The sequence below is a fragment of the Hippopotamus amphibius genome, chromosome 15 (genome assembly GCF_030028045.1).
Source record: "Hippopotamus amphibius kiboko isolate mHipAmp2 chromosome 15, mHipAmp2.hap2, whole genome shotgun sequence".
Taxonomy (NCBI): domain Eukaryota; kingdom Metazoa; phylum Chordata; class Mammalia; order Artiodactyla; family Hippopotamidae; genus Hippopotamus; species Hippopotamus amphibius.
The window spans coordinates 2382751-2408486 of NC_080200.1; the positions used below are offsets into that span (position 1 = coordinate 2382751).

General features: G+C 53.9%; 1 protein-coding gene across 1 annotated transcript in view; it reads left to right on the forward strand.

The window, feature by feature from the left end:
* The first annotated feature begins 821 nt into the window (after positions 1–821).
* Positions 822–25736, forward strand: part of CELF5 (CUGBP Elav-like family member 5) — a 49405-nt gene continuing 24490 nt past the window's right edge. Inside the window, exons 1-2 of the mRNA XM_057709447.1 lie at positions 822–1080; positions 21915–21997. Coding sequence (XP_057565430.1) covers positions 822–1080; positions 21915–21997 — 342 coding nt within the window. The remainder of the gene's footprint in view (positions 1081–21914; positions 21998–25736) is intronic.

A 25736-nucleotide genomic window follows, 5' to 3' on the forward strand; every position in this document is an offset into this window, starting at 1 on the left:
TTCCTCCTTGTGGTTTTCATGGAGAGTTTTAAGCAGCGGTGACAGATGCCCATAGAGCACTTGGCCCAAATGCGTCCATATCCTTCGAAATATTTTGAACAGTATGTGCACATGATGGCAAGAGTGACAAAAAGTGTTACTTCTGGTTGCTGTTGATATAACACAATGATTGCTATTTCTAGTCCATAAGTTGCAAACTTAAAAGTGCTGAGTGCAGTGCCGAACACATAGTATTATCAAAGCGTTCTTTCTTGCTACTATTATCATTATTATTATTATTATTATTAAGGAGTTGTGTACTTACACATGCCAAGGACAGCCCTGTAAATGCCAAGCAAGCACCCTATAGAACTGTGCGCTACTTTTAGCGTTTTTCCTTGTTAACAGTGGGAGGAGCCTGTGCCACCTCGAAGCCTGGTCTGTCCTGCCTAGAGCTTCGCCGTCATCCACCCAGAAGGCAGGGGCTAGGAACCCGCTGGCCTCAGTTTACCGGCCCGGACTGGGCGCCGCCGGAAAGCCGGATGTGGGATTCAGGATGTTCCAAGTGCGATGCGGGATGCGCGATGCGGGGTGCGGGATGGGCGACGCGCGCGGGGGGCGCCGCCGCGGCGAGGCGCGCTCCGGCCGCCAGGGGCCGCTGCGGAGCCGCCCTTTTGTGGTCCTGATGCTGGAGCGAGCGGGCGCGCGGAGGAGGGAGGAGGGCGCGGGGACGGGGCGGGAGGGAGGCGGGAGGCGGCGTCCGTCGCTCCAGCTGCGAGTCCGCCCGCCGCCCGCCGCCGCCGCCGGCTCGGTCCCGCGCCCGCCGCCCGCCTTCGCCCGCCATGGCCCGCCTGACGGAGAGCGAGGCGCGCCGGCAGCAGCAGCAGCTCCTGCAGCCGCGGCCCTCGCCCGTGGGCAGCAGCGGGCCCGAGCCCCCCGGGGGGCAGCCCGACGGCATGAAGGACCTGGACGCCATCAAGCTCTTCGTGGGCCAGATCCCGCGCAACCTGGACGAGAAGGACCTCAAGCCGCTCTTCGAGCAGTTCGGCCGCATCTATGAGCTCACGGTGCTGAAAGACCCCTACACGGGCATGCACAAAGGTGGGCACCCGGCCCCTCCCTCCCCGCCCCTCTCCTCCCTCGGCCTCCCCACCCCACCTTCCGGCATCTTCTCCCCCCCAGCCCTCCTCTCCTCACCTCCTCCCTCTGCCTCTGCCTCGGCATCATTTCTTACCCCCCCCACCCCGTTCCACCCACCCCCTCCTCCCCCCTCTGGGGGTGCAGCTGACAGATCCGAGCTGGCCCCCTCCCCTCCTCCGCCCCCTCTCCCTCCCTCCCCACCTTCCGGCATTCTCTCTCTCTCTCTCTCCCTCTCTCCTCTTTCCTTTTCTCTCCTCTCCCATCTCCCTCTACCTCCCATCCTCCCCCCCCACAGCATCCTTCTCTCCCTCTTCCTCTCTCTCCCTCTCCCTCTCATTCCCTCCAGACCCCCACCCCTTCCTCCCTCCCTCACCCACTCTTTCCTGCCCCTTTACTGGGGAGCTGCCTGAACACTGCCACCCCTCCCTGCCCCCCTCCCCCATTCATTCGGCCTCCCCAGGCCCCGTCGGGGAAGTTTGCACCCCTGGACTCCATTGCTTTGGTCGTTTTCACAAAGCCAGGCCGGCGGGGCAGGTCCAGCCGGCCGCGGGGGACACGGCCGCCCAGGATTCCGGGCTAATCGGTAACTACAAAGAAAGCGGGGTGGGGGGTGGGGGTGCAGGCAGCTCAGCCAGTCAGGGGGAGCACCAGCCTGGAGGGGGTTAAAGGGCTACCTTTTGCCCTCCCCCCAGCCCACCTTCTCTGTTTGGATCAGCATCCCCCCCCCATTTCTCTAGGCGCCCCCCCCCCCCATTGCCGCCTCCACCTTTGGCTCAAGTTAAAACTGGCCAAGCCTGTTAGCAGTGTGTTGAGGGATGAGGCCAAAGATGATGAGCCTGGACCGTCCATCTGGCAGAGCCCAGATCCTGGGGTGGACGGGGAGGCGTGGGCGACCTGCGAGCCCAGCGGAGGAGGCAGGTGGGGTGGGGAGGACTGCCTGCCTCCCTGCCACCTGATTCTCTGCTGGCATGCTAGCAGGGGATGCCAGGGACTGTGGCCCCAGCCCTGGGCTCTGATCACGGCCCAGTATCTGAATTGGGGTGGCCCTGACAGTTCTGGCAGGGGTTGGGGCCTGGGGGTGGGGACGGTGAAGGCTTTGTGCTGACACCCCTGGTGAGACTCTGGAGGGGCCATGGGGGTGGATGAGGTCCCGTGACCTACTTCGGACCCTGGTCATCCCCGTCCTCCCCTCAGCGTGGCAGGCATGGTAGATGTGAATGCGTGTTTGTTGAATGAATGAGTGGGTCAGTGGAGCAGTGAACGATGGGTCCGGGCAGGCCATAGGGAGCGTCTGGTGGGCTGGAGCCCAGGCCTGCCACTTCAGCTAGACCCTCCAGCTGGTACCCTGGGGGAGGAAAGCAGCTCTTCCCATCCCCCACCTCTTTTCAAATCCAACCATCACCAAAAAAAAAAAAAAAAAAAGAGGGCCTGGAAAATCTAACTCCTCCCTGTGGCCTAGGAGGGCAGAGGGCTCACACTCTTCCATGCGTCAGACTGAGGGATCCATGGCTGTATGGAGGGCTCTTTCCACAGCCCCCACCCCCTGGTGTGTCTGAAGGGCCCATTTCTAGAAAGATGCTGGTGAGGTGCGGGGATGCCCACGTGGCCCTCCAAATGTTGAATGGAAAGGCTATTGGTGAGCTCTGGGTCAGGGAGACAGATGGGGTGCGGGGAGATGGAGAGACCCGGTGGGCCTCACCTCATTTCTCGTTTTTAAATTTCCCCTGGAGACCCCTGCCACACACAAATGGTGGAAAGGTGAGGGAGAGACTGTGGCTGGATTCGGAGCAGGGTCTCATGAATGTGGGTGGGTTTTTTTTTTTTTTTCTGGCTGGAGACTGTTGGGATTGGGGGCATCTCAGGGTGTTTCCCATTTGCGATCTTTCCTTGGAGGGTGAAAATTAGGAAGCTGGGTGTCCATGACACCTGGCCCTCAACCTCCACTTTGCAGGAGGCCTGGGCTGGGCTACGCCCTGGATGCAGGGCCTGGGGGGTATGCGGGGTGAGGGCCTTCCCCTTCTATCCGTTCCCCCAATACCCTCAGGACCCGAAGAGATCCCCCTCCTGATGGCACCTGTGCTGGGCCTGGCAGGACCTTACCTGTAGGAGGGAGCTGGGGGGGTGGGGAGATGAAGGTGCGGGGGTGTCTCAAGGGCCAGCAGCTGGGATCCAGGCCTGCGTGTGGGGCTTAGCTATGTGACATCTGGCCAGTGGCTACCCCTCTCTGGGCCTCAGCCCAAGGGAAGTGGAGTGACGAATGGGAAGTTGTGATGTGGGGGGGGGGATTGGTGGGGGGGGGGTGCGTCCAGGCACCTCCTACCGATACTTACCTGGTTTCATTTCTGGGAAGCCTACAGGGTGCCAGGTGCCTGCTGGGGGTGTTGGCTGAGAGCTGTGGGGTGGGAGTGTGGACCCCGGTTGCGGAGAGAAATCTCCCAGAAGCCTTTTGGGCCCCCGGAGGCTGGGCACCAGGGGAGCTGAAAGGGCTGGAGTGGGGTGCAGTGAAGTCACCCACTGTGGTGTGGCGACCCTGGCACCCCGCGGAGAAAGGCTGCCCAGCATGGCATCGTCCCCATGATAACTGGCTATCTCGTCCTTAATTTTCACATTCAGGGGCCTGTTTGATCCCCACTGAAGGGACCTTCACTCCCATGGGCTTGTGAGCACCTGTGCATTTCATGCAGAAGGGAAACTGAGGCCAGAGGGGCAGATACTGGGTCCCAAGGACTGACCAGACCTGCCCCTCCCCCATCACCCACCTGTTTCTCTCTCAGGGCAGAAGAAGCAGAAGTATATCTGTGTGATGAAGAGGTGACAGTGTCCCCCAAACTGAGGATGAGGAAACCTGCCCCCCCCCACCCCGTGTTGTTGGGGAGGGAAGGGGGCGGGGCTGTGACATCTGACAGCCATGGCCAAGGCTGTGTGGGGGGGGGGGGCATCCCGTTTCCTAAGGGCCTGTGCAGTGGGGCCCGTGCTGGGAACATGAGAAAGGCAGGGGGTCCAGCCGGACCCCTGGACTCTGGGGATGGGGCAGGGGTGGGAGAAGGCAGGGCGGGAAGTGGGAAGTGAACGTTCCTCAGGCAGAGGGCAGGCCCGAAGGTGCTGGCTTTTTTGTTGTTGTTTTTAAGAGAGAGATGGAGACCGAGGTGGAGAGATACAGAAGAGCAGAGAAGGAGAGAGATACTCAGAGACAGAGGGAGGGAGAGACCGAGGGAGCCGCCCCCCACCCCCACACACAAGAGAGGCAGAGAGAGGGCGGAGTCGGGGAGAGAGCGGGGGGGGGGGGGGGGGGGCAGGGAGGCCACGAGATCGCTTCCCCCCACCCAGATCGGCGCCCCATCCAGAGAAAGGAGGCCTCCCGCGGTGCCCCCAGCCCAGCCCCAGGCTCAGGCCAGGCATCGGCGGGGCTCCCGCTGGCCAGTGTCGTGTCACCTGCTTGGGGACAGGCCCCTTCTGGGACCCTCCCTCCGAGGGGGCTGGGTGCACATGGGAGCCCCCCGAGGTGCCTGGTGTGGCTCAGGCCATCGCTCTCCGGATCAGGCGGAATATTTAATACCCACCCTGCCCGGGGCAGGCGCCTGCCGTGGCCCCCATCTATGGTAATCGCATATGCATTTGCATGTTAATGACAATATTTGTCTTAAAGCGGAGGTTGTGAGGGGGGCCGGTGCAGGTGGGGGGGGGCCGGGGGGGGGGGCTGCGGTTTCCATGGGAGCACCAGCTGCTCGGCTGGCGGCAGGGGGGAGGCTGGAGCACGCCGAGCTTGAGGCGTGAGATTCCGAGTGTGGCGTGCCAGCCCCAGGGAGACGGCGGGCTGGGCGGCCGGCAGGCGCTGCCTGGCGGGGGGCTGGAGGGAGGGGACAGCGGCGGGGGGGACTGGGGCGGGCCACCGGGGCTGGCTGTGCGGCTTCGAGCCAGACACGGCCCCCTCCGTGCCTCAGTTTCCCCAGCCGCCCGATCGTCAGGGGTTTAACAGGCTTTTCTGAGGGTGACTGTGACATCGTTTCTGCCTTCCTTCAGGCAGTGGGCATTGATGGAGCACCTACTGTGTGCCGGCGTTGGTGCCGGGCTGAGATTCTGCGCAAATAGGAATCCCCACGGGCCAAGCCGTGAATCCGTCTACCCCTGTGACCAACATTTATTGAGCACCTGCTGTGTCCCAAGGCCCCATTCTAGACCCGGGATATCGTGCTGGGCAAAACAGATTAAAACCTCTCCCAGAGGCCTCCCACCCCCAGATCGCATATTGTGGGGGACACAGTGAGGAACCAGGTTACAAGGCACTGATGTCAGGGCTGTGATGGTGGAAACACATCAGCAGAGACAGCCCAAGGGAGGCCCCAGCCCCTGCAGCTGTGGACACCAGGAGGGCTTCCTGGGGCGGGCAGTCAGTGTGGGAGAGCAGTTAAGACAAGCCTGGTTTCTCTGCATCTTCTCAGCTGTGGAAACTTGGGCAGCTGTCTTCAGCTCTTCAAGGCTCAGTGTTGTCATCTCTGGAGCTGGGAGGCCAGCAGGGCTTCCCATCTTGGAGAGGGTTGGGGGAGGTGAGGACTGGAGGGCTGGGCACAGAGTCCGTGCTTATTATGTGACTAAGCTGAGACCCCCCCCTTCTAATGTGGGGCATATCTGGCAGGGCTCCTCTGAGAAGTCCTGGAGTGGGGTTGTGGACCCATGAGCTATCTCTGAAATAGGCCCATGGCTCTCTCTTTCACCCCGATATTGACAGGATCCTGGCCATTAGGAGTACTCAGTAGGATCACACTCATTCACTTAGCCAACACTTCCTGAAAGCCTTTGGGACCTTGCGTTGTACCAGGCAAGAGAGATCTGAGACCCCTCCGATGGGTAGACAGAGCTAGACATTGCCACCCACAGCTGAAATGGTCAGGGTTGTATCAAAGCATAGGGATGCAGAGTTGAGGGAACTGGATAGGAAGTTGAAGGCTCTGCCTGGGAATCCAGCTGCATGGAGGAGGGGCATTAGAACTGGGGCTTTGAAGGATGAATAGGAGCTTGCCAGGTGGAGAAAGCATTTCATGTATTTGTTCACAGATGCACTTACTGTGTCCTGGGACCTATTATGGGTGTGAAGCACAGCAGTGAGTCAGCTAGGTGGATGTCTCTGTCCTAATGAATATGGACAGAGGGAACTGGGTTTGCAAAGGCCTAGGGATATGAAGGGGCACAGCTGGAGTCAAGGAGGAATTGGGTGAGGTATGAGAGGTGAGGCCAGAGAGTCAGCATGGGCTGGACCCTGTAGAGCCTCCTATGCTGGACTGAGCTTGGACTCTTTCCTGAAGGCACTGGGGAGCCATGGAAGAATTTAGAGCAGGGGTGGATCTCAATTAGACCTGCATGGAAAGGAAGCTTTGTGTCCTGTTAACTGCCATTGCCATCATCAGTCTCTTTCCAGCCTCCTAGCCTTAATCAGGATATGCCCATTTCCTACACACCTGGATAGTTACAATGGAAGCTTCCCCTTGGGGCGAGGGCCACAGTGTGGGACGAGAGGGTCACAAAGAAGTAGACATGTTTTCAGGTTGCAGTGGTTCTTAGAAAACCAGGTTCCCCTTCCCAACATGGATAGATGAGGAATTGGGGCTCAGAGACGGGCAATACCCAGCCCCAAGTCACACAGCAATGTAGCTAGGTGTCACACCTCCCAGCTTGAGACTTGACCCACTTTGGAAGAGAAATAAAGGACGCAGAAAAAGAGATGCAATTGTGGAGACATAGACTCAGGGTGAAAGCCCTCCAGGGATGCTGGCTTTCCTTGTCCAGGGGCAGTGGGAAGGCCTGCTAGGTTTGGAAGACACTGAGCTAGCAATAACCCTTTTGGTCTGGGGTCATGTTGAGCATCACTGACATGTAAGCTCTGAGAGGGCAGGGACTGTGTCCTGTTCACCATTTTTAAGTGGAGCGTGTGGATAAACAGGGGCCTAAGGGAATGAGAGGATGGGAGGATGAGGGAGTGGTTGGATGTGGGAGGTGGGCTGGTCAGCAGATGGATAGATAGATGGATATGTGAGTAGATGGCTCTAGGCATGAATGGATGGTTAGATGATGGCGACTTGGTGGGTATATGAGTGGATTGCTGGATGAAAGAGTGGGTAGGTGGATGAAAGGCTGAATGGATTGATGGATGGGTGGGTGGCTAGGTAAATGGATGGATGAATAGATGGATGGATGGAGAATGGATGGATGGTTGGGTGGAGGGATGGATGGATGGATGGGTGGGTGGATGGATGGGTGGGTGGGTGGATGGATGGATGGGTGGGTGGATGGGTGGATGGATGGATGGATAGATGGATGGGTGGATGGATGGGTTGGTGGACACCTCCCCAGCATTTACCACCTTCCTCCTCACCTGCATGGGAATAACTATTAGCTTTGCAGACTAACAGGCTTGGTTTCTATTCCTGGCTCTACTTTTCATTTCTGTTGCGATCTTGGACAAACCACCTTATCTTTTCTGAGCCTTAGCACCCTGACTTATAAAAGAGAAGGAATATCGAGACTTGTCTTACAGAGTATTGTAAAAATTATAATTAATTTTTAATTTGTGGTTAATGCACTCACTGTCAGTAGTGTCTTGCATGTGCTTGGTGTCAATAAATGATCAGGTAGCCAGAGAGTCAACAACTGTCTGTCAAGTCTCTGGGATGTGCCAGGCACTGAGCTAGGCTTGGGGGACACAAAGCAATCTGGTGGGAGGAGGGACTGACATAAACGAGCCAACAGATAACTAAGATTTGGATAGGAGGGAGTTGCTATGGAGGAAGTAAAATGGGATGTGTGTTGAAGAGTGACAGCTTATCTCAGGTGACCAAAGATGTCAGGAGGTGACATGTGGGATGAGACCTGCATGACAGATGGAAAGCTGTTGTTCTATTTTCTTTTTATTGGAATATAGTTGCTTTACAATGTTGTGTTAGTTTTTACTGAACAGCAAAGTGAATCAGCTATACATATACATATATGAAAAAGCTGTTGTTCTAAAGCCAAGGGAAAGGCATTCCAGGAAGAGGACATGGCATGTGCAAAGGCCCTGAGGTCAGAATTAGTTTGGTGTGTTGGGAGAATAGTGGCCTGTGTGTCTCAAGGCCCAAAGATCTGGAAGTAGAGAGCACAGCATGTGCAAAGGCCCTGGGGCAGGATGGGACCTGGTGTCTTGGAGGAACAGCTGAGATTTCTGCCACCACGGTTGAGCTCAGCTCCTCTGGGGGGGCTTCTGAGAGATGGTGGATTGCCTGCAGGTGCTGTGTAGGGTAGATTGTGAGCTCCCCTAACTGTCCTCCTGCTTCTCCCAGCAGCCTTTGAGGGTAGGGTTTTCACATCTGAGAGATGGGGCAGGGGCACTCATTATGTCCTTGTCCCTGACCCTCTGCTAGGAGGGGGGACCCAAGGAGGCATTCCCACCACAGCTAAGGGTCTCCAAAGGAACCTTATAGACATGGGGAAAGGCAGGCTCAGAGAGGGGAGGGCACCTCCCCAAGGACACACAGCACGTTCATCATAGCAATGTCTATACTGGAAGGGATTTGGCATCATCTAGAGCTACCCCACGTGGGTGGGCGGGGCTGCAAGTTCATTTCTTCACCTACCTACCCACCCCCCCAACTGTTTTTTTAAGTCTCTACTATGTTCCCCCTTTGAATGAACCAGACCTACTGTGCCCACGAGGACCACAATGTGTTGTGAGAAAGTTGTCAGAACGGCTGAGTGGTCCTAAGGGTGATGATGTGTGGGGACTTAGTCAAATCCTCATCTCTTGGTGGGGGGAGATGAGGAGGAGGGAGGGATCCGGTGAGGTGGGTCTCACCCAGAGCGATCCTGCCAGCAGGGGACACTGGGCAGTGTCTGGGGACATCTGTGGTTGTCATGACTTGGGGGGAAGCAAGTCCTGGCTTTGGGTGGGGACCAGGGATGCTGCTCCACACCCTACAGAACCCAGGGCAGCCCCTCACAGAGGATGACCTGGCCCTGATGTCAGCAGTGCCCAGGGAGGACCCTGATCTAGGATCACACCAACATTCTGGCCTGAGCAGTTGGTGGTCAGTGTGGTGTTGTGGAGACAAGCCCTCAAGGTGCTCAGGACAGAATCATGGAGTCCCCCTGACTCTCCCTTCTCACACCTCTGCTCCCCTGTCCCCTATCATGATGGCTCTGCCTTCCAAACTTCTCCACATCCACTCACTTCTCCCCCAAACTCTGTCCACCCCATCACTGCCCACGTGGACCAGCTTAGTCTCCTCCATCCCGGTCTCTCTGCTCCCACACTCATCCCCCACCTGTCTGTTCTCCCCACAGCTCACTGAAGGTGCCTGTGAGCACCTGAGTCAGGCCCCACCCCTCCTCTGCCCACAGCCCTCCAGGGCTCCCACCTTCCTGGGGGTAAAACCCCAAGTCCTCCCCTCAGCCCACAAGGCCCTGCACCACCTGCCCGGTCCCCTCCCTGCCCTCCCCTCCTCCCTCTCTCCCCCTTGTTCACTTTGCTTGAGACACAGGGGCCTCCTGGCTGTTCCTCCAGCACACAAGGCACAATCCTGCCCCAGGACCTTTGCACGGGCTATGCCCTTTGCCTGGACTACACTTCCCCCAGGTAATCACATACCTCCTCCGTCATCCTCTGCAAATTTCACCTTCTTAGTGAAGCTTCCCTGCAGACATGATCTATAATCTCAGCCATTCTCCAAATCCCTCTTCCCTGATTTCTTTTTTTTTTTCCCTGTGAAAATGAAAACTTCTGATGTACCATAGATTTTACTTTTTATTTTGTTTTTCTCTCCTCCCAGGAGACTAGAAGCCCTATTAAGATGGGATATTTTTGCCTTTTGTGTTCACTGATCTGTCTCAAGTGCCTAGAACAGTATCTGAAACACAACAGGTGGATGGGTGGATGCATGGATGTATGTATGGAGGGATAGATAGCTTGATGTGTGGATGGACGAACGGGTAAATGAATGAATGGTGGATGATAAATTAATGGATGATAAGTGGATAATGGATGGATGGATGGATGGATGGCTAGATGGGTAGATAGATGGATGGGTAAGTGCACGGATGGGGGAATCCCTGGTGCAGCGATGGTGACTAAATTTGTGGGAGGAGTCGGCATGGCCGCAGGCAGGATGCCAGGGGACCAGATGAGCCCTGAGAAGCCCCAGTGTGTAAAGGAGGCAGGGGCAGAGGAGGAGGCAGCAACAGAGGCCAAGGGCAGCAGCCAGGGAGGTAGGAGGTGTGCCTGATGGAGTGTGAGCCCGGGGTCCCAGGTCTTGCCCTCTTGGACAGGAACCAATGAGTTTGAAAGTGGAGGGAGGGACAGTGAATAGGGGAAAGGGGCCCATCAGCCCCACTATTCTCAGCGAAGCGGGTGACGGCTTCAGCAGGAGGAGGAGGTGGAGAGGGTGGTCGGGGGCAGGGGGTGGTGGAGAGGTGGCCCTACAGCAGAAGGGAGTGTCTCCTATGGTCCTTAGTAGATGGTATTGTGATTTTATGAATGAGAAAGTAGAGGCTCAGAGAGGTTAAGTGGCTGGCCCTAGATCACACAGCAGAAAGGCATCGGGCAGGTTAGATCCCCGTCTTTAGCCATATAAGAGCTGAATTTAAAGACCTAGAACCTGGGATGCCAGTGTGCAGTGGGGGGGGGATGGTCAAAGGGGTTTGAGATGAGGGGTTTGCACAATCGGTCGTGGTCGGGGTCCTGGGGAGGGGAGGAGATATTGGTGACCAGAGAGGAATGAACAAGGCTGTCTCTCCTGCTTGTTTCCCCAGCACAGCTGGCACATGATAGGTGCTCAGAGAATATTGACTGACCCCATGCTGGGCATGGTGGGGGAGGGGAGGGAGAAAAATGAATCAATTGGGGTCGCTGCCCTCAAGGAGGTGGTGTTGATATTAGCAGGTCAGTTTGGAAACAAAACCATTCATTCAGTCAAATAGTTTTTATTGAGCACCTACTGTGTGCCTGGCTCTATTTAAGTTCTGGGAACCCCCAACTGAACAAAACACAAACCTCCTCCCATCCTCTTGGAAATGACATTTCAGTGGGGAAGACAGAAAAAAAATATGTGCCATTGGAGATGGTGATAAAGGCACTGGAAAAAATAGAACAGGGAGGGGTGGGGGGGGATTGAGGGCTGTCAGTTTAAACAGGGTGTTCTGTGGAGGTTTCACTGAGGGGGTGACATTTGAGCCAAGACTTGAAAGAAGTGAGAGGGTGAGCCATGCAGAGATCTGGGGGAAATACATCCCAGAACAGCCCATGCAAAGGCTCTGGGGCAGGACTGTGCCTGGTGTGTTGGAGGAACAGCGAAGAGGCCCCTGTGGCTGGAGCAGAGTGAGGGAGGGGGAGAGAGGGAGGAGGGGAAGGCAGGGAGGGATCGGGGCAGGTGGTGCAGGCCTTGTGGACTTGGGCTTTTTACCTTCAAAAATGTGGGACCCTGGAGGCCTGTGGGCAGGGGAGGGGCGGGGCCTGACTTAGGTGCTCACGTGCGCCCTCCAGTGGCTGCTTCGGGGAGGACAGACTGTGGGCACGAGGGCGGAGCCGAGGACCAGCGCGGGGGGTGGGGGGGGGTGGGGGGGTGGGGGGGGTGGAGAGCTGGTCCAGGGTGGGGCTGGACCAGGATGGAGAGCAGGAATAGTGGCCAAATTCTTACTGAGTACGTGCTGTGTGCTGTGCCCAATGCTGGACGCTGGGGACACATCGGTGACCGGGACGTTACCTAGCCCCAGCCCCCTGACCCACCATCGGTTGGGGATGGGAAGGCTTCCCAGAGGAGGAGTGACTCAGTTGGGACTTGCAGGTCGAGGAGAAGTGAACCGGGTAAAGATGATGGTGAAGGTGTGTGGACCAAGGAAATGGCAAGTTCAAAGGCAGTCGGCGAGGGACTTCCCTGGCGGTCTAGTGCGTAAGACTTCCCGCTCCCAACACAGGGGACCGGGTTCAATCCCTGATCAGAGGACTAGATCCCGCGTGCCGCAAGTAAGACCCAGCGCAGCCAAATAAATAAATATTAAAACAAAAACAAAAAACAAAGGCTGTCAGTGAGAAGCTAGGCACGGGGTGTGTCCGGGGTCAGGGTGCAGCTAGGGACATGGCCAGTGTCCGTTGGGGTCAGTCCCCAGACCTACCAAGCTCCCTGGGAAGTGACAAAAATCCCAGACTTATGCATGAACATAAGGACTATGAATAGTAAAAAGAAAAAAAAATGTGTTTTTTTTTCATTTTTAAAGTATTTTTTTAGTTCATTAGATCAGTGTAACAAGCTCCAGAGACTTACGTCATCCCCAGCACTCGGTGATTTTCTGGAATTCAGAAGCCCTTTACCCACCCCCAGTTCTGGGCTTAGCACCACGGGTTGTTTCCGACTTGCTGTGTGACCTCAGGAAAGCTGCACAGCATCTCAGCCTAGGTTCACTCATCTATAACATGGGAATAAAAGTAGTGTGAGGATCCAGGGAGGCCTGGGAATCAGCTGCACCAGGGCTTGACTCCATGCACACAGCTGGTACATCTTCCTGGGCCACTTGGGGGATTTTTAGTCAGTCCTGTGGGGAGTCCTTCCCATGGTGACCCCCAAGCCCTCAGATCCAGCAGGTCCCAAACCTGGTTCCACTTCTTCCTTCCAAACTGCTCCTCCTTCTGGGTCCCCATCTGTACCAGTTTCCTGGGGTGGCCGTTACAAATGACCACAGATTCTCTCTTAGTCCTGGAGGCCAGAAGTCTGAGATCAAGGCTGTTCTCCCTCCGGGGGCTCCAGGGGAGAGTCCCTCCTGCCTCTTCCAGCTTCTGGGGCCTCCAGGCATCCCTCCAGTGTCTGCCTCCATCTTCCCCTGTCCTCTGTCTCTTCTCTTCCATCTCATATAAGGACACTTGGCCTTGGCTTTGGGGCCCACCTGGTCCAGGATGGTCTCACGTCAAGATCCTTACTTACATCTGCAAAGACCCTTTTCCCAAATAAGGTCCTGTTCTCAGGTTGCTGGAGTGGATGGATCTTTTCTTGGGGGTGGGGGACCACCATTCAGTGCCCAGAGATGCCCCTCATCTTCTGGGCTTCCCCTAGCCCTGCGTCTCCCTTCTGTCCTAGGCTGACAACACACAGGGGTGTGTCTGTCTCTGCCTCTTCCCAGCCTGGGAGCTGTAGCATCACCCATTGGTCAAAGCGTTGTCCCCAGAGCCCCAGCTGAGCAGAGACCTGTTGCCGTGGAGGGACCACGACCACCTCTGCCCGCTTCCTCAGAGAGAAGCGTCCCCAGAGCAGGGGAGAGGAGCATCCTTGTGGGCTGGGGGAAGAGCCCTGTGTCATGTGTCATGCAGGTATGGGCTTAAGTCCTAGCCCTGTCTTATCTGTGGGTGACCTGGGCCACTGGGAACCTCAGTCTCTTCATCTGTAAGGTGGGCACTCTTCTCTCCACCATTGAAGGCTCTGTGGGGTCATCCTGGGGCTCCAAGTTTGGGAGGACTGTATTAATGATTCAGTTTACAAACGGTGTCTAGACTAGATTGTAAGTGGCCCACAATGGTCTTTTCATGGATGCTCTTAAGGCCACCTTTGTCTTAAAATATTAAAGATGTGGAGTGAGTTCAGAGAAGATAGCAGAATTGGGTGCCTCTGCCACTCCATACCCCAGGGAGCAAAGCCCCAAAGGTGCAGTGGATGGGAGGGAAGCCCGTGACATTGGATACCTCTGGCTTCAAATTCCAGCTCCACCCCTTACTGCTGTGCAATCACAGGCAAGTCACTTTGCCTCTCTGAACCTCAATTTCTCTACGCTATGCATAACACCCCCCTCATAGGATTCCTGCAGAGAAGAGAGGGGCGTGGAGCCAAGTACCCAGGACAGTGACCAACCTAAGTGCTCAGTGAATTGGCTGTTACTGCTACTACTGTTATCTTACATTGTGGTGCAGAAGGGCTGGGACTGGAGTTAGACTTCCAGGGTTCAAATCCCGCCTCTGGGACCCATCGCTCTGTGACTGTGGGCAGACAACTCAATGTCTGGTTTCTCAGTTTCCCCATCTTAAAATGGCGAGAAAAATAGCTACACTAGTGCCATTCTCTTGGGCTAGGCTGAGGGTACAAGGGATGATGTCCATGTAAGATGCTTGGCACTCTGTGGACTTCAACTATTATTCTCATTATTACAATTTTGAGTCATGAAATCCCAAAAACTGTGATCTCGGGGCAGAGAGCAGAGGATCTGGGTGAGAGGAGGGACCCTCAGGATGCCTCAGCAAAGAAGTTTCATCTCTGGGGATCTGCTGCTTGCTTACCTCCAGGGATGGGAAGCTCCCTCCCTCCAAAAGAGCCATGACGAGGTGGATATAGTTGTTAGACAACTTTCATACATTGAAGAAATCTCGTTTCCCAAGGATCCCCCCGCATTGGTCCCTACTCCACCTGGGATGTCGAGAGGTCAGCCTGTGTCCAAGCTTTGAAAATGGGAGTGGGTGTGGAGGGAACCATAGGGTTGTCAGCTACTGGGCATTCTGGGCAGTTGGTTCTTGGAGGCGGGGCTGCCCTCTTTACCTGCCCCACCTCTACAACCCCAGGGCTTGGCCAGCGTTGGGTTTGGGTGTTTTTTGTTTGTTTGTTTGTTTGTTTTTCACAGTTAACAGACAACATCAGCATATATTTAGAGGGTACAATTTGGTGTCCCAATCTCCCAATTCATCCCCCCCAACCCTCCCCACTTTCCCCACTTGGTGTCCATGTGTTCGTTCTCTACACCTGTGTCTCTATTTCTGCCTTGCATTTCCTCTTTCATAGTTGTTAGCATTTGCCTTATGTATTGAGGGGCTCCTATATTGGGTGCATATATTTTTATAATTGTTATCTCCTCTTCTTGGATTGATCCCTTGATCTTTATGTAATGTCCTTTCTTGTCTCTTGTAACATTTTTTATTTTAAAGTCTATTTTATCTGAGGTGACTGTTGCTACTCCAGCTTTCTTTTGACTTCCATTTGCATGGAATATCTTTTTCCATCCCCTCACTTTCAGTCTGTATGTGTCCCTAGGTCTGAAGTGGGTCTCTTGTAGACAGCATATATATGGGTCTTGTTTTTGTATCCATTCAGCCAGTCTGTGTCTTTTGGTTGGTGCATTTAGTCCATTTACATTCAAGGTAATTATTGATATGTATGTTCCTATTACCATTTTCTTAATTGTGTTGTTGTTGTTTTTGTAGGTCCTTTTCTTCTCTTATGTTTCCCGCTTAGGGAAGTTCCTTTAGCATTTGTTGTAGGGCTGATCTGGTGGTGCTGAATTCTCTTAGCTGTTGCTTGTCTGTAAAGCTTTTGATTTCTCCGTCGAATCTGAATGAGATTCTTGCTGGGTAGAGTATTCTTGGTTGTAGGTTCTTCCCTTTCATCACTTTAAATATATCATGCCACTCCCTTCTGGGTTGCAGAGTTTCTGCTGAGAAATCAGCTGTTACCTTTATGGGAGTTCCCTTGTATGTTATTTGTCGTTTTTCCCTTGTTGCTTTTAATAACTTTTTTCTGTCTTTAATTTTTGTCAATTTGAGTACTATATGTCTTGGCGTGTTTCTCCTTGGGTTTATCCTACCTGGGACTCTCTGTGCTTCCTGGACTTGGGTAGCTATTTCCTTTCCTATGTTAGGGAAGTTTTCAACTATAATCTCTTCCAATATTTTCTTGGGTCCTTTCTCTCTCTCTTCTCCTTCTGGGACCCCTATAATGCGAATGTTGGCGCGTTTAACATTGTCCCAGAGGTCCCTCAGGCTGTCTTCAGTTCTTTTCATTCTTTTTTCCTTATTCTTTTCTGCATCAGTGATTATCACCATTCTGTCTTCCAGGTCACTTATTCACCCTTCTGCCTCAGTTAATCTGCTGTTGGTTCCTTCTAGTGTATTTTTCCTTTCAGTTATTGTGTTGCATATCTTTGTTTGTTTGCTCTTTAATTCTTCTAAGTCTTTGGTAAACTTCTCAATCTTTGCATCCAGTCTTTTTTCAAAGTCCTGGATCATCTTCACCATCATTATTCTGAATTCTTTTTCTGGAAGGGTGCCTATCTCCTCTTCATCTAGTTGTTTTTCTGGGTTTTTATTCTGTCCCTTCATATAGTACAAAGTCCTCTGCTTTTTCATTTTCTCTGTCTTTCTGTGGCTGTGGTTTTCAGTTCCACAAGATGAAATACTGCTGATACTGCTTGATACTGCTGTCTGCCCTCTTGTGGAGGAAGGTATCTAGGAGGCTCCTGCATGCTTCCTGATGAGAGGGACTGATGGTGGGTAGGGCTGGGTGGGCAGAGTTCAGTAAGGCTTTAATCCGATTTGGTGAGCAGAGCTCAGTAAAACTTTAATCTGCTTGTCTGCTAATGGGTGGGGCTGTGTTCACACCTTGTTGGTTGTTTGGCCTGAGGCTACTTAGCACTGGAGCTTACAGGCTCTATGGTGGGGCTAATGGTGGACTCTGGGAGGGCTCATGCCAGTGAGCACTTCCCAGAACCCCTGCTGCCAGTGCCCCTGCCTCCTCGGTGAGCCACAGCTGCCCCTCACCTCTGCAGGCAACCCTCCAACACCAGCAGGTAGGTCTGGCTCAATCTCCTGTGGGGTCACTGCTCCTTCCCCCTGGGTCCTGGTGAGCACATTTTTTGTGTGCCCTCCAAGAGCGGAGTCTCTGTTTCCCCCAGTCCTGTGGAGGTCCTGCAATCAAATCCCTCTGACTTTCAAAGTCTGATTCTCTGGGGATTCCTCCTCCCGTTGCTGGACTCCCAGGTTGGGAAGCCTGACATGGGACTCAGAACCCTCACTTTAGCGGGTGGACTTCTGCAGTATAACTGTTCTCCAGTTTGTGACTCACCCACCCAGCATTTATGGGATTTGATTTTAACGTGATTGCGCCCCTCCTACCGTCTCATTGCGGCTTCTCCTTTGTCTCTGGATGTGAGGTGTTTTTTTTTTGGTGAGTTCCAGTGTCTTTCTGTCGATGATTGTTCGGTTTGGGTGTTTGTTTTTTTTTTTAATATTTATTTATTTAACTGCATCAGGTCTCAATTGTGGCACACGGGATCTTTCGTTGCAGCGTGTGGGCTCCAGAATACGCGGGCTCAGTAGTTGCGGCATGCAGGCTTAGTTGCCCCGAGGCATGTGGGACCTTAGTTTCCCCGACCAGGGATGGAACCCGCCCAGGGATGGAACCCGCGTCCCCTGCATTGGAAGGTGGATTCTTAGCCACGGGGGAAGTCCCTGAGGTGTGTTTTGCTCAACACCTGGCCCCACCCTCTTGTCATTAATGAGGCTGGCGTGTAGGGTGAGGGTAGCTGGGGCCGCTGGAATCTGCTGAGAGTCTCACCCAGCGTGGGCATTGCCTGGGTTGAGATTTCCCCGGGAGGGTCCCTCTAGGACTAAGATGCAGCAAACCAGACCCCCGCCCCCCCCAACTGAAAAGGGGTCTATGGCCTCTTCAGCATTTGACGCAGGAACACATTCTCTCAGGTGGTACTATTTTAAGGTTCCTTACAGGGAAAGGTAAGGCTGGGGCCTGCGACCATCCCCATAGACTCTGGGGGAAATTGTTTTTAAAGGTGCGAACTCCAGGCAGTGTATGCCAGTGGTCAGCACACAGTTCGAGGCGCCTGACTGCCTGGGACGTTCTACTGTGTGACCTTGGGCACGTCACTTCCCCTCTCTGGACTGCAACCCCTCATCTGTAAAACGAGGACAATGCTAACACCTCCTTTGTGAGGTTGTTGTGAGGATTAAATGAGTCAATATTGAGTATAAGCTTAGTAGCATTAAAAACTAGTGAGCTTTATTAACACCACTAAAAGTCTGTGTTCGTTGAGAACTGTATTTGTTTATTAGGGCTGTCGAAATACTGTGCTGCAAACCAGGTGACTTGAAAAAACAGAAATGTAATCTCTCCTAGTCCTGGAGGCCAGAAGTCAGATTAAGGTGTTGGTAGGGCTGGCTTCCCGCTCCACCCCCCCTTTTGTTTTTTATTTTTTTGGCCGTGGTATCTTAGTTCCCCAACCAAGGATCAAACCCGTGCCCCCTGCATTGGGAATGTGGAGTCTTAACCACTGGGCCGCCAGGGAAGTCCCATGGACTGGCTTCTTCTGAGACCATTAGGGGGAATCTGATGCAGGTCTCTCAGCTTCTGTGGTGCTGGCAGTCCTCACTGTTCTTTGGCTTGTCAATACATCACCCAGATTTCTGCCTTCAGGTTCACATGGTGTTGTCCCTGTGTGCATGTCTCTGTGTCTAAATTTCCCCCTTTTATAAGGGTGCCAGTCCTATTGGTTTAGGGTCCACCCTACTCCAGCATGACCTCACCTTAACTAATTACATCTGCCACGACCCTATTTCCAAATAAGTTCACATTCTGAGGTCCTGGAGGTTAGGGGAACAACATATGAGCTTGGGGGAGGAGGGAAACAGGTCAACCCTAATAGAAACTGAAATTTAAGTCTCTGTTTATCCAGAAACGGGTAAACATGACACGTTGTCCCCAGTTAGAAAAGAGAAGCTAAGAGGCCGGGAAGAGATAGGGCCAAGAAAACAGAGAAACATTTCAGTACCAGGGACAGCGGTTCGCGCGTTGTTTGTTTTGGTTTTCTCCTCTCTCTTGCTGCAAACCTTCCAGATCCAGAGGCAGCTAGAAGGGGTCCCACCTACCCTCCCAGGGCATATAGGGCCCTACAGGCAAGAAAGGACCCAAGGAGGAAGGGTTTTGCCCCTATTTTACATCTCCCTGCAGCCCTATTTCTTACCAGCCATGCCTAATTTCTCTCAGGCCTTATGGCTAATTTTCTTAGTGCCTCTCCTTTCCCTGGAGACCTTAGGAGATTCCATTCAGAAAATAAAAACATCAAAAAAAAAAAAAAAAAAAAAAGGGTGGAAAGACAAGGCATGTATTGGGGAAAGCTATGGGCATCAAATATAACCAAAAAAAAAGGATAAGCACACACAGGACATAAAGAGGGTATGTTTGTAATATATCCCCATTACAAGTTTTCATTCTGGTAAAGTTACATAACACAATTTACCATCTTAGCCAATTTTAGGTGTACAGTTCAGTGGCATTAAGTACATTCACATTATTGGGCAACCAGCTGCACCCTCCATCTCTAGAACTTTCTCATCTTCCCAAACTGAAACTCTGTCCTCATGAAGCACCGACTCCCCACCCCCTCCCCCAGCCCCTGGCCCCACCATCTACTTCCTGTCTCTGCGGATCTGACTCCTCTAGGGACCTCCTGTGAGTGGCATCACACAGTATTTGTCCTTGTGTGTCTGGCTTATTTCACTGAGCATCATGTGTTCAGGGTTCATCCATGTTGTAGCAGGTGTCAGAATCTCCTTCCTTTGTGGTCCTTTTATAGATGGAGCCCATTTCGCTTATCCATTCATCTGTTGCTGGGTATTTGGGTCGTTTCCACCTTTTGCCTGTTGTGAATAATGCCGCCATGAATATGGGTGTGCAGATATCTCTTCGAGTCCCTGCTTTCAATTCTTTTGGGGGTATATACACAGAAGTGGAATTGCTGGATCATATGGTAATTCTATGTTTAACTTTTCTGAGGAACTGCCCAACTGTTCTCCACAGCGGCCGCACCATTTTACATTCCCGACACATTTAAATGTTTTTTAAATGCCAGAAGCTGTCCTCAGCTCTGCCTGGTGCCCCTTCCCCAGGGCTCCAGGGCACCTCTCAGGCCTGGGGCGGGGACCCTTCCCCGTCGCCAGGCCCAGCTGGTGGGAGCAGCCGCGTAGTGAGTGCTTCCCAGCAGGATGTGGCTTTAATTAGCTCCAGCCTGGGGCGGAAGTGGGCACCATGGAGCTGTTCCCAGGGGCTCTGCACGGGGGGTCCCCGTCGGGGGAGGCAGAGAGGCCATGGGGAGGGAGCTGGGCGTGGAGCACACAGGACCCGACAGCATTGGAGCAGCCAACGATGGTCTCATTTCACAGACAGTGAAACTGAGGTCCACAGGGATTAGAGAGGCGAAGGCGGCGCTGGGGCCGGGATCCCTGTGTCCATCCCAGGGAACCTGCCTGCGTCCCTTACTCCGCTTCGGGCAAACATCTTTCAAAATATCTTTGATCTCACTGGCCTCGCTCCGGCCTCCTTCCTCTGCTGGCTTCTCTTCTCTGGCTTTCAACCTTGCCTGTCTCTGTGGCTCTCACGCTTCTCACTCCCTCGCCCCCACTCAGGACGTCCTCCAATCACACCCTCCCTCTGCACCACTTTAGGGCCGGCTCCGCCCCTTGTTTCTCCTGATTGGCCCTGCCCTTTGACGCCACACCCACACTCTCTAGCTCCGCCCCGCCCCTTGGTTGGTCCATCCCACCGCATTCTCAGCGCATCCTCTCTGATGGGGGAAACTGAGGTCCCCGCGGCTGGTTAGTGGCAGGGTCACTGTGCTCCTCATTCCAGTGCTGAGGCCTCTTCTGGCTCCTTGGGGGTGCTGGGGCCCTCCCCACCCTCCTCCCTGGGGCCGCAAGTCTACCCCCTTGCCGCTCCACCACCTCGGCTCAGCTTTTTAGCATGAACCGCAGATTTAATTAACAGCTGACTCTCCTCTCTGCCTTTCCCTGTCTCACCCTTTGGGAAGTGTGGGTGTGGGAGTGGAGAGCTGAACGACTCCTCCTGCCCCGCCCCCAAAGGGGGCTCCAGCCTCCTTTTCTCTTTTTAGTTTTAAAATTGTAGTAAAATACACATAACATTACAATGACCACCTTAATCATTTTTCCTTCTTTTCGTTCCTAAATTGTTTTTATCTGTGGTTAAATAGACATAAAGTTTACAGTTTTAACCATTTTTAAGCGCACAGCTCAGTGGCTTTAAGTACATTCACATTGTTGTGCGACCATCCCCACCCTCCATTTCCAGAACTTTTCCATCTCCCCAAATTGAAACTGTATCTATTAAACACTGACTTCCCATCCCCCTCCCCCAGCCCCTGGCCCCACCATCTACTTCCTGTCTCTGGATCTGACTCCTCTAGGGACCTCCTGTGAGTGGAGTCAGACAGTATCTGTCCTTCTGTGTCTGGCTTCTCTCACTGAGCATCATGCCCTCAAGGTCCACCTGTGTTGTAGCAGGTGTCAGAATTTTCTTCCTATTTATTTATTTGGCCACATCGCGCGGCATGTGGGATCCTAATTCCCCAACCAGGGATCGAACCCGTGCCCCCTGCAGTGGAAGCGAGGAGTCTTAACCACTGGACCACCAGAGAAATCCCATTTCCTTCCTTTTTTTGACAAGGGTACCCACTGTCACCACTCTTTTTTTTTTTTGTTTTTAGTTAATTAATTAATTTATTGGCTGTATTGGGTCTTCATTGCTGCACACGGGCTTTCTCTAGTTGCGGCAAGCAGGGGCTACTCTTCATTGTGGTGTGCGGGCTTCTCATTGCCGTGGCTTCTCTTGTTGTGGAGCACAGGCTGTAGGTGCGTGGGCTTCAGTAGTTGCAGCACGAGGGCTCAATAGTTGTGGTTCATGGGCTCTACAGCACAGGCTCAATAGTTGTGGTGCACAGGTTTAGTTGCTCCGCAGCATGTGGGATCTTCCTGGAGCAGGGGTCAAATCCGTATCCCCTGCATTGGCAGGTGGATTCTTAACCACTGTGCCACCTAGGAAGCCCCTCCTTCCTTTTTAAGGCTGAGTAGTATTCCATTGTACAGGTGGACCGTGTTTAGTTTGTTCATTCACCTGTCCGTGGACCCTTGGGTTGTGTCTGCCTCTTGGCTATTGTGAGTAACGTCGTTGTGAACACGGGTATACAGCATCCTCGTCTCCTAACGCCCCTATTTCTCTCCCCTCCAGGCTGTGCCTTTCTCACCTACTGTGCCAGGGACTCGGCCATCAAAGCCCAGACCGCCCTGCACGAACAGAAGACCTTGCCGGGGGTGAGTCCTGGGTGCTGTCTGGAAAGGGGGGGGGTGTACATGGAGGAGATGCTTTCAGCCTGGGGAAGGCCAAGCCCTTCCTGGGATCAGCTGTGAAGCCCACGTGCCTCTGGACTCAGAAAGAGGCATAAGGAGCAGAGAGGATGTCACCAGAATGAGCATCCTGTGCCTGCTGCATCCCGTGCCATATACTTCACATCGGGTGGTCATGTGTGGTTGTGCAGGTTGCGCACTGCACAAGGGCAACTGACTTTGCATGCAGGTGTCATTGGACTGAGGCCTGAAGGATGAGGAAGCATTAGCAGGCAGAGGGACAGCAGGTACAAAGGTCCTGGAGCAGGACCATGCCTGGTATGTTGGAGGAACAGCCAGGAGACACATGTGGCTGGAGCACAGTGAGTGTGGGGGTGAGAAGGAGGACGGGCGGACAAGGAGGGGACGGAGGCAGATGTGCAGGACCTGTGGGCCTCAGGGAGGATCCTATGTGCTTCTTACCCATAAATAGGGAAGGAATTTTCTTTCCCCTTATCCATATGGAGCAAATAAAGCTATGGCCCCTTAATGTAGCATTTCCTCCCCAGGGGAGGCTGGCCCAGGTTTTATCCCTGCTGGTCTCTCTTGTCAGCCCTGTCCTTTTTGGGTGGGCAGGAGTTCCCTGCCCCCAGTAAAGGATGGCTGGTCCCCCAGAGCCAGCCAAGCCAGGTGTCCAGTGAGAACTGTGACACCCCCACCCCGTGAGTTCAGGGGTCGGGGGTGGGGGTGTTTGCCCTTCCCTCTGGAAATCTCAGGGACCCTTCAGCATCAAGGGGATTCAGGGGATGCTTGGGTGGCATGAGGCTATCACTGCTAGGAGCATGGGCACAACACGGCTGACAGTGGACAATCTGGGGTTTGCCTGCCAGGACATGAAGCTGTGGCATGAGTTTGACTCAACTCTGAAGAAGCATCAGAGGTTGGGAGGGTGGCCTCAAGCTTATCTTGCAGAATCAAAGAGCCCCTCTCTGGACGGTGAAGTGCAGAGGCAAGAGCATACGATCTGGTGGCCACATCAGCGGGCTCCTCGTTTAGTTCCAACCTGTTCTTGCTGTGTGACGTGAGCCAGTAACTCACCCTCTCTGATCTTTAGCATGGGAAGAGTATAACAGGGTGAAACTGTAGAGAAGGTCATGGAGGGCTTCACTGAGAAGGTGGCATTTGAGAAGAGACTTGAAAGATGAGAAGGAGGGGCATTCCAGCAGAGGGAACAGGACATGCAAAGGTGACTTAGAGCCTGTGGAATCAACACCATCCGGAATTCACTGTCCTCCCTCCCTTGGACCTTCTGCCAATACCTCCCCAAACCAACTGGAAACCGGAGGGCAGGTCCGTCCGTAGCACCCAGAGGCACAGTGGAGTTCTATGGACTGCGTTAGTTATCTCCCAATGCATCACAAATTACTCCTCAACTTAGTGGCTTCAGACAGTCAGCATTTGTGATCTCATAGTTACCAGGGCTTGGGAATTGGGGCGTGAGTTTGTTGCATGGTCCTGGCTTCGGGGTCTCTCCAGAGGTTGCAGTGGAGTCGTCAGCCAGAGCTTGACTGTGGCTGGCAAATCTGCCTCCAAGCTCGCCCCATGCACGGCTGTTGGCTGGAGGCTTCAGCATCTCTCCCCGTGGGCATCTCTGTCATGCTTGCTGCTCGAGGGGCCTCAGGATGTGGTGGCTGGCTTACCCCAGGGCATGTGATCTGAGCGTGAACCAGGAGGAAGCCTCAGTGCCTTTGAAGGCCCCCTCTCAGAATGACACACTCTTCATTTCTGCCACATTCTATCCTGGTGATTTGCCAGGATCCAGGGGGCCTGGAGGAGGGTGGGGGGAGAAGGGAGGGACACCTGGAGGGACGAAGTTTGGTAGTGGATTTGTCCAAGGTCAGGCAGCCAGCAAGCAGCAGAGCAGAGATATGACCTTCATGGTCCGACCGCAGACCCCACGCTAGCAACAGCCCCCAGCGCTGTTTCCCAATCCTTCCATGTCCAGCGGACCATTTTTTCTGGTGACATCAGGTTCTGGCTGGAAGCTCTGACTCTTCTGTCCAGAGAAATCAATATCCACATGGAGATTTGCCAACGTTCCTAGCAGTTCCCCCCCCCCACCATTCCCACCCCCAGCTAAGTCCCTCTTCCCCATTCCCCTGAGCCTATTTTCCTGATGGAATCACTGAGACCCAAAGCCAGTGCCTTTGGTTGCCTGAGGCCTCAGGGGCCTGTTTCCTCTGTGTTGGCAGCTAAAGCTGGGCTCTGGGAGATGGGAGAGGGTGAAAGAGCCAGGAGACAAGGAGTCGTCTCTCCCTGTATGCCCCACCCCTCTTGCCAGGCTGGTCTCTGGTCCCAGGCCTCCCTACTATGTAAAGATGCCAGTTGCCAGGGGTGCCTTCTCTGTGTCAGCTCAGGGCTCTTTGTCCTCCTCTCTCTGCCCACTCTCCCAGCCCATGAATCCAATTCTTTCATCTGTCTATCCAGCCAGCCAGCAATCTTTTATTGGGCATCTATGCTGCACTTCTCTCGCCAGGTCTGTGTGCAGAAGCCACTCCCAGTGACTCCCTCAGGCACCCCAGACCCAGCAGAGCTCAGACTGGCCACAGCATCCCCTTTGAACCAGTTCCTCCTCCTCCCTCCCTCCCCCCAGCCCTGTGGTCCCCACATCTTGCCCTCCAGAGCCTCTCCTCCATGTGTCGCCCCTCCCCCCACTTCTGTGATCCTGTGGGTTTCACATCCCAGCTCCACCCCCCACCCCCAACCTGTGTGACCTTGACAGTGTCTTTCCTTCAGAGGCTCAGTCATCCTTGTCTCTATAATGGTCCATCTGACCTGGCTGGAGAGGGATTGTGAGAAATGTGGGTACAGAGGGGATTCCAGTTTTGGAGGTGTGAAGCTCTTATATTTTGGTCTCCGGCAGTCCCTAGTTCCTAGAAATTCCTCACTCCCCAGATACTAAAGACCCCGAAAGAACACCAACCCCTAGGTCATGCCCGAGAACTCATGGGAAACTGCCTTCCATCCTGGAGAATCTCTACGCTGCTTTCAGGGTGACACTTGCTATCTCCTCCATCTGCTCATCCCTGACCCCTCGGGGCTGGGGTGTCTGAGTCTGCCTATGTCTCCCCCTAGATTTGGGGCCCTGAGGGCAGACCCTGACTTTCAGGGTGGGAGTAAATCAGGGGGGTGTAGACATCTCCTAGGGCCCCTCTAACAAAACACCACAAACTAGGTGGCTTAAAGCAATAGAAACTTACCGTCTCCTAGTTCCAGGAGCCAGAGTCCAAGATCCAGTTGTCAGCAGGGCTGCCCTCTCTCTGCAGGCTCTTGGGGAGATTCTATCCCAGGCTCTCTCCCAGCTTCTGGGGGTCGCCAGAAATCCTTGGCTTGTAGATGCATCCCTCCAATCCCTGCCCCCGTCGTGCCGTGGCCTTCTCCTCTGTGTCTGCAGCTCTCCCATCTCCCTCCGCCTTTCTCTTATGAGGACACCAGTCATGGGATTCAGGGCTCGCCCAAATCCAGGATGACCTCATGTCCACATCTGTCACGTAATCACATCTATAAAGATGCCTTTTCCAAATAAGTTCCCATTCACAGATTCCAGGGGTTAGGACTTGGACATATTTTTAGGGAGGGCAACCATTCAGCTCACTACAGGGAGTGACCACAAAGTGGACAGTCGGCTGTAAGGGTGGCTGGGGGCAGCATCTCAAGGGAGAACCAG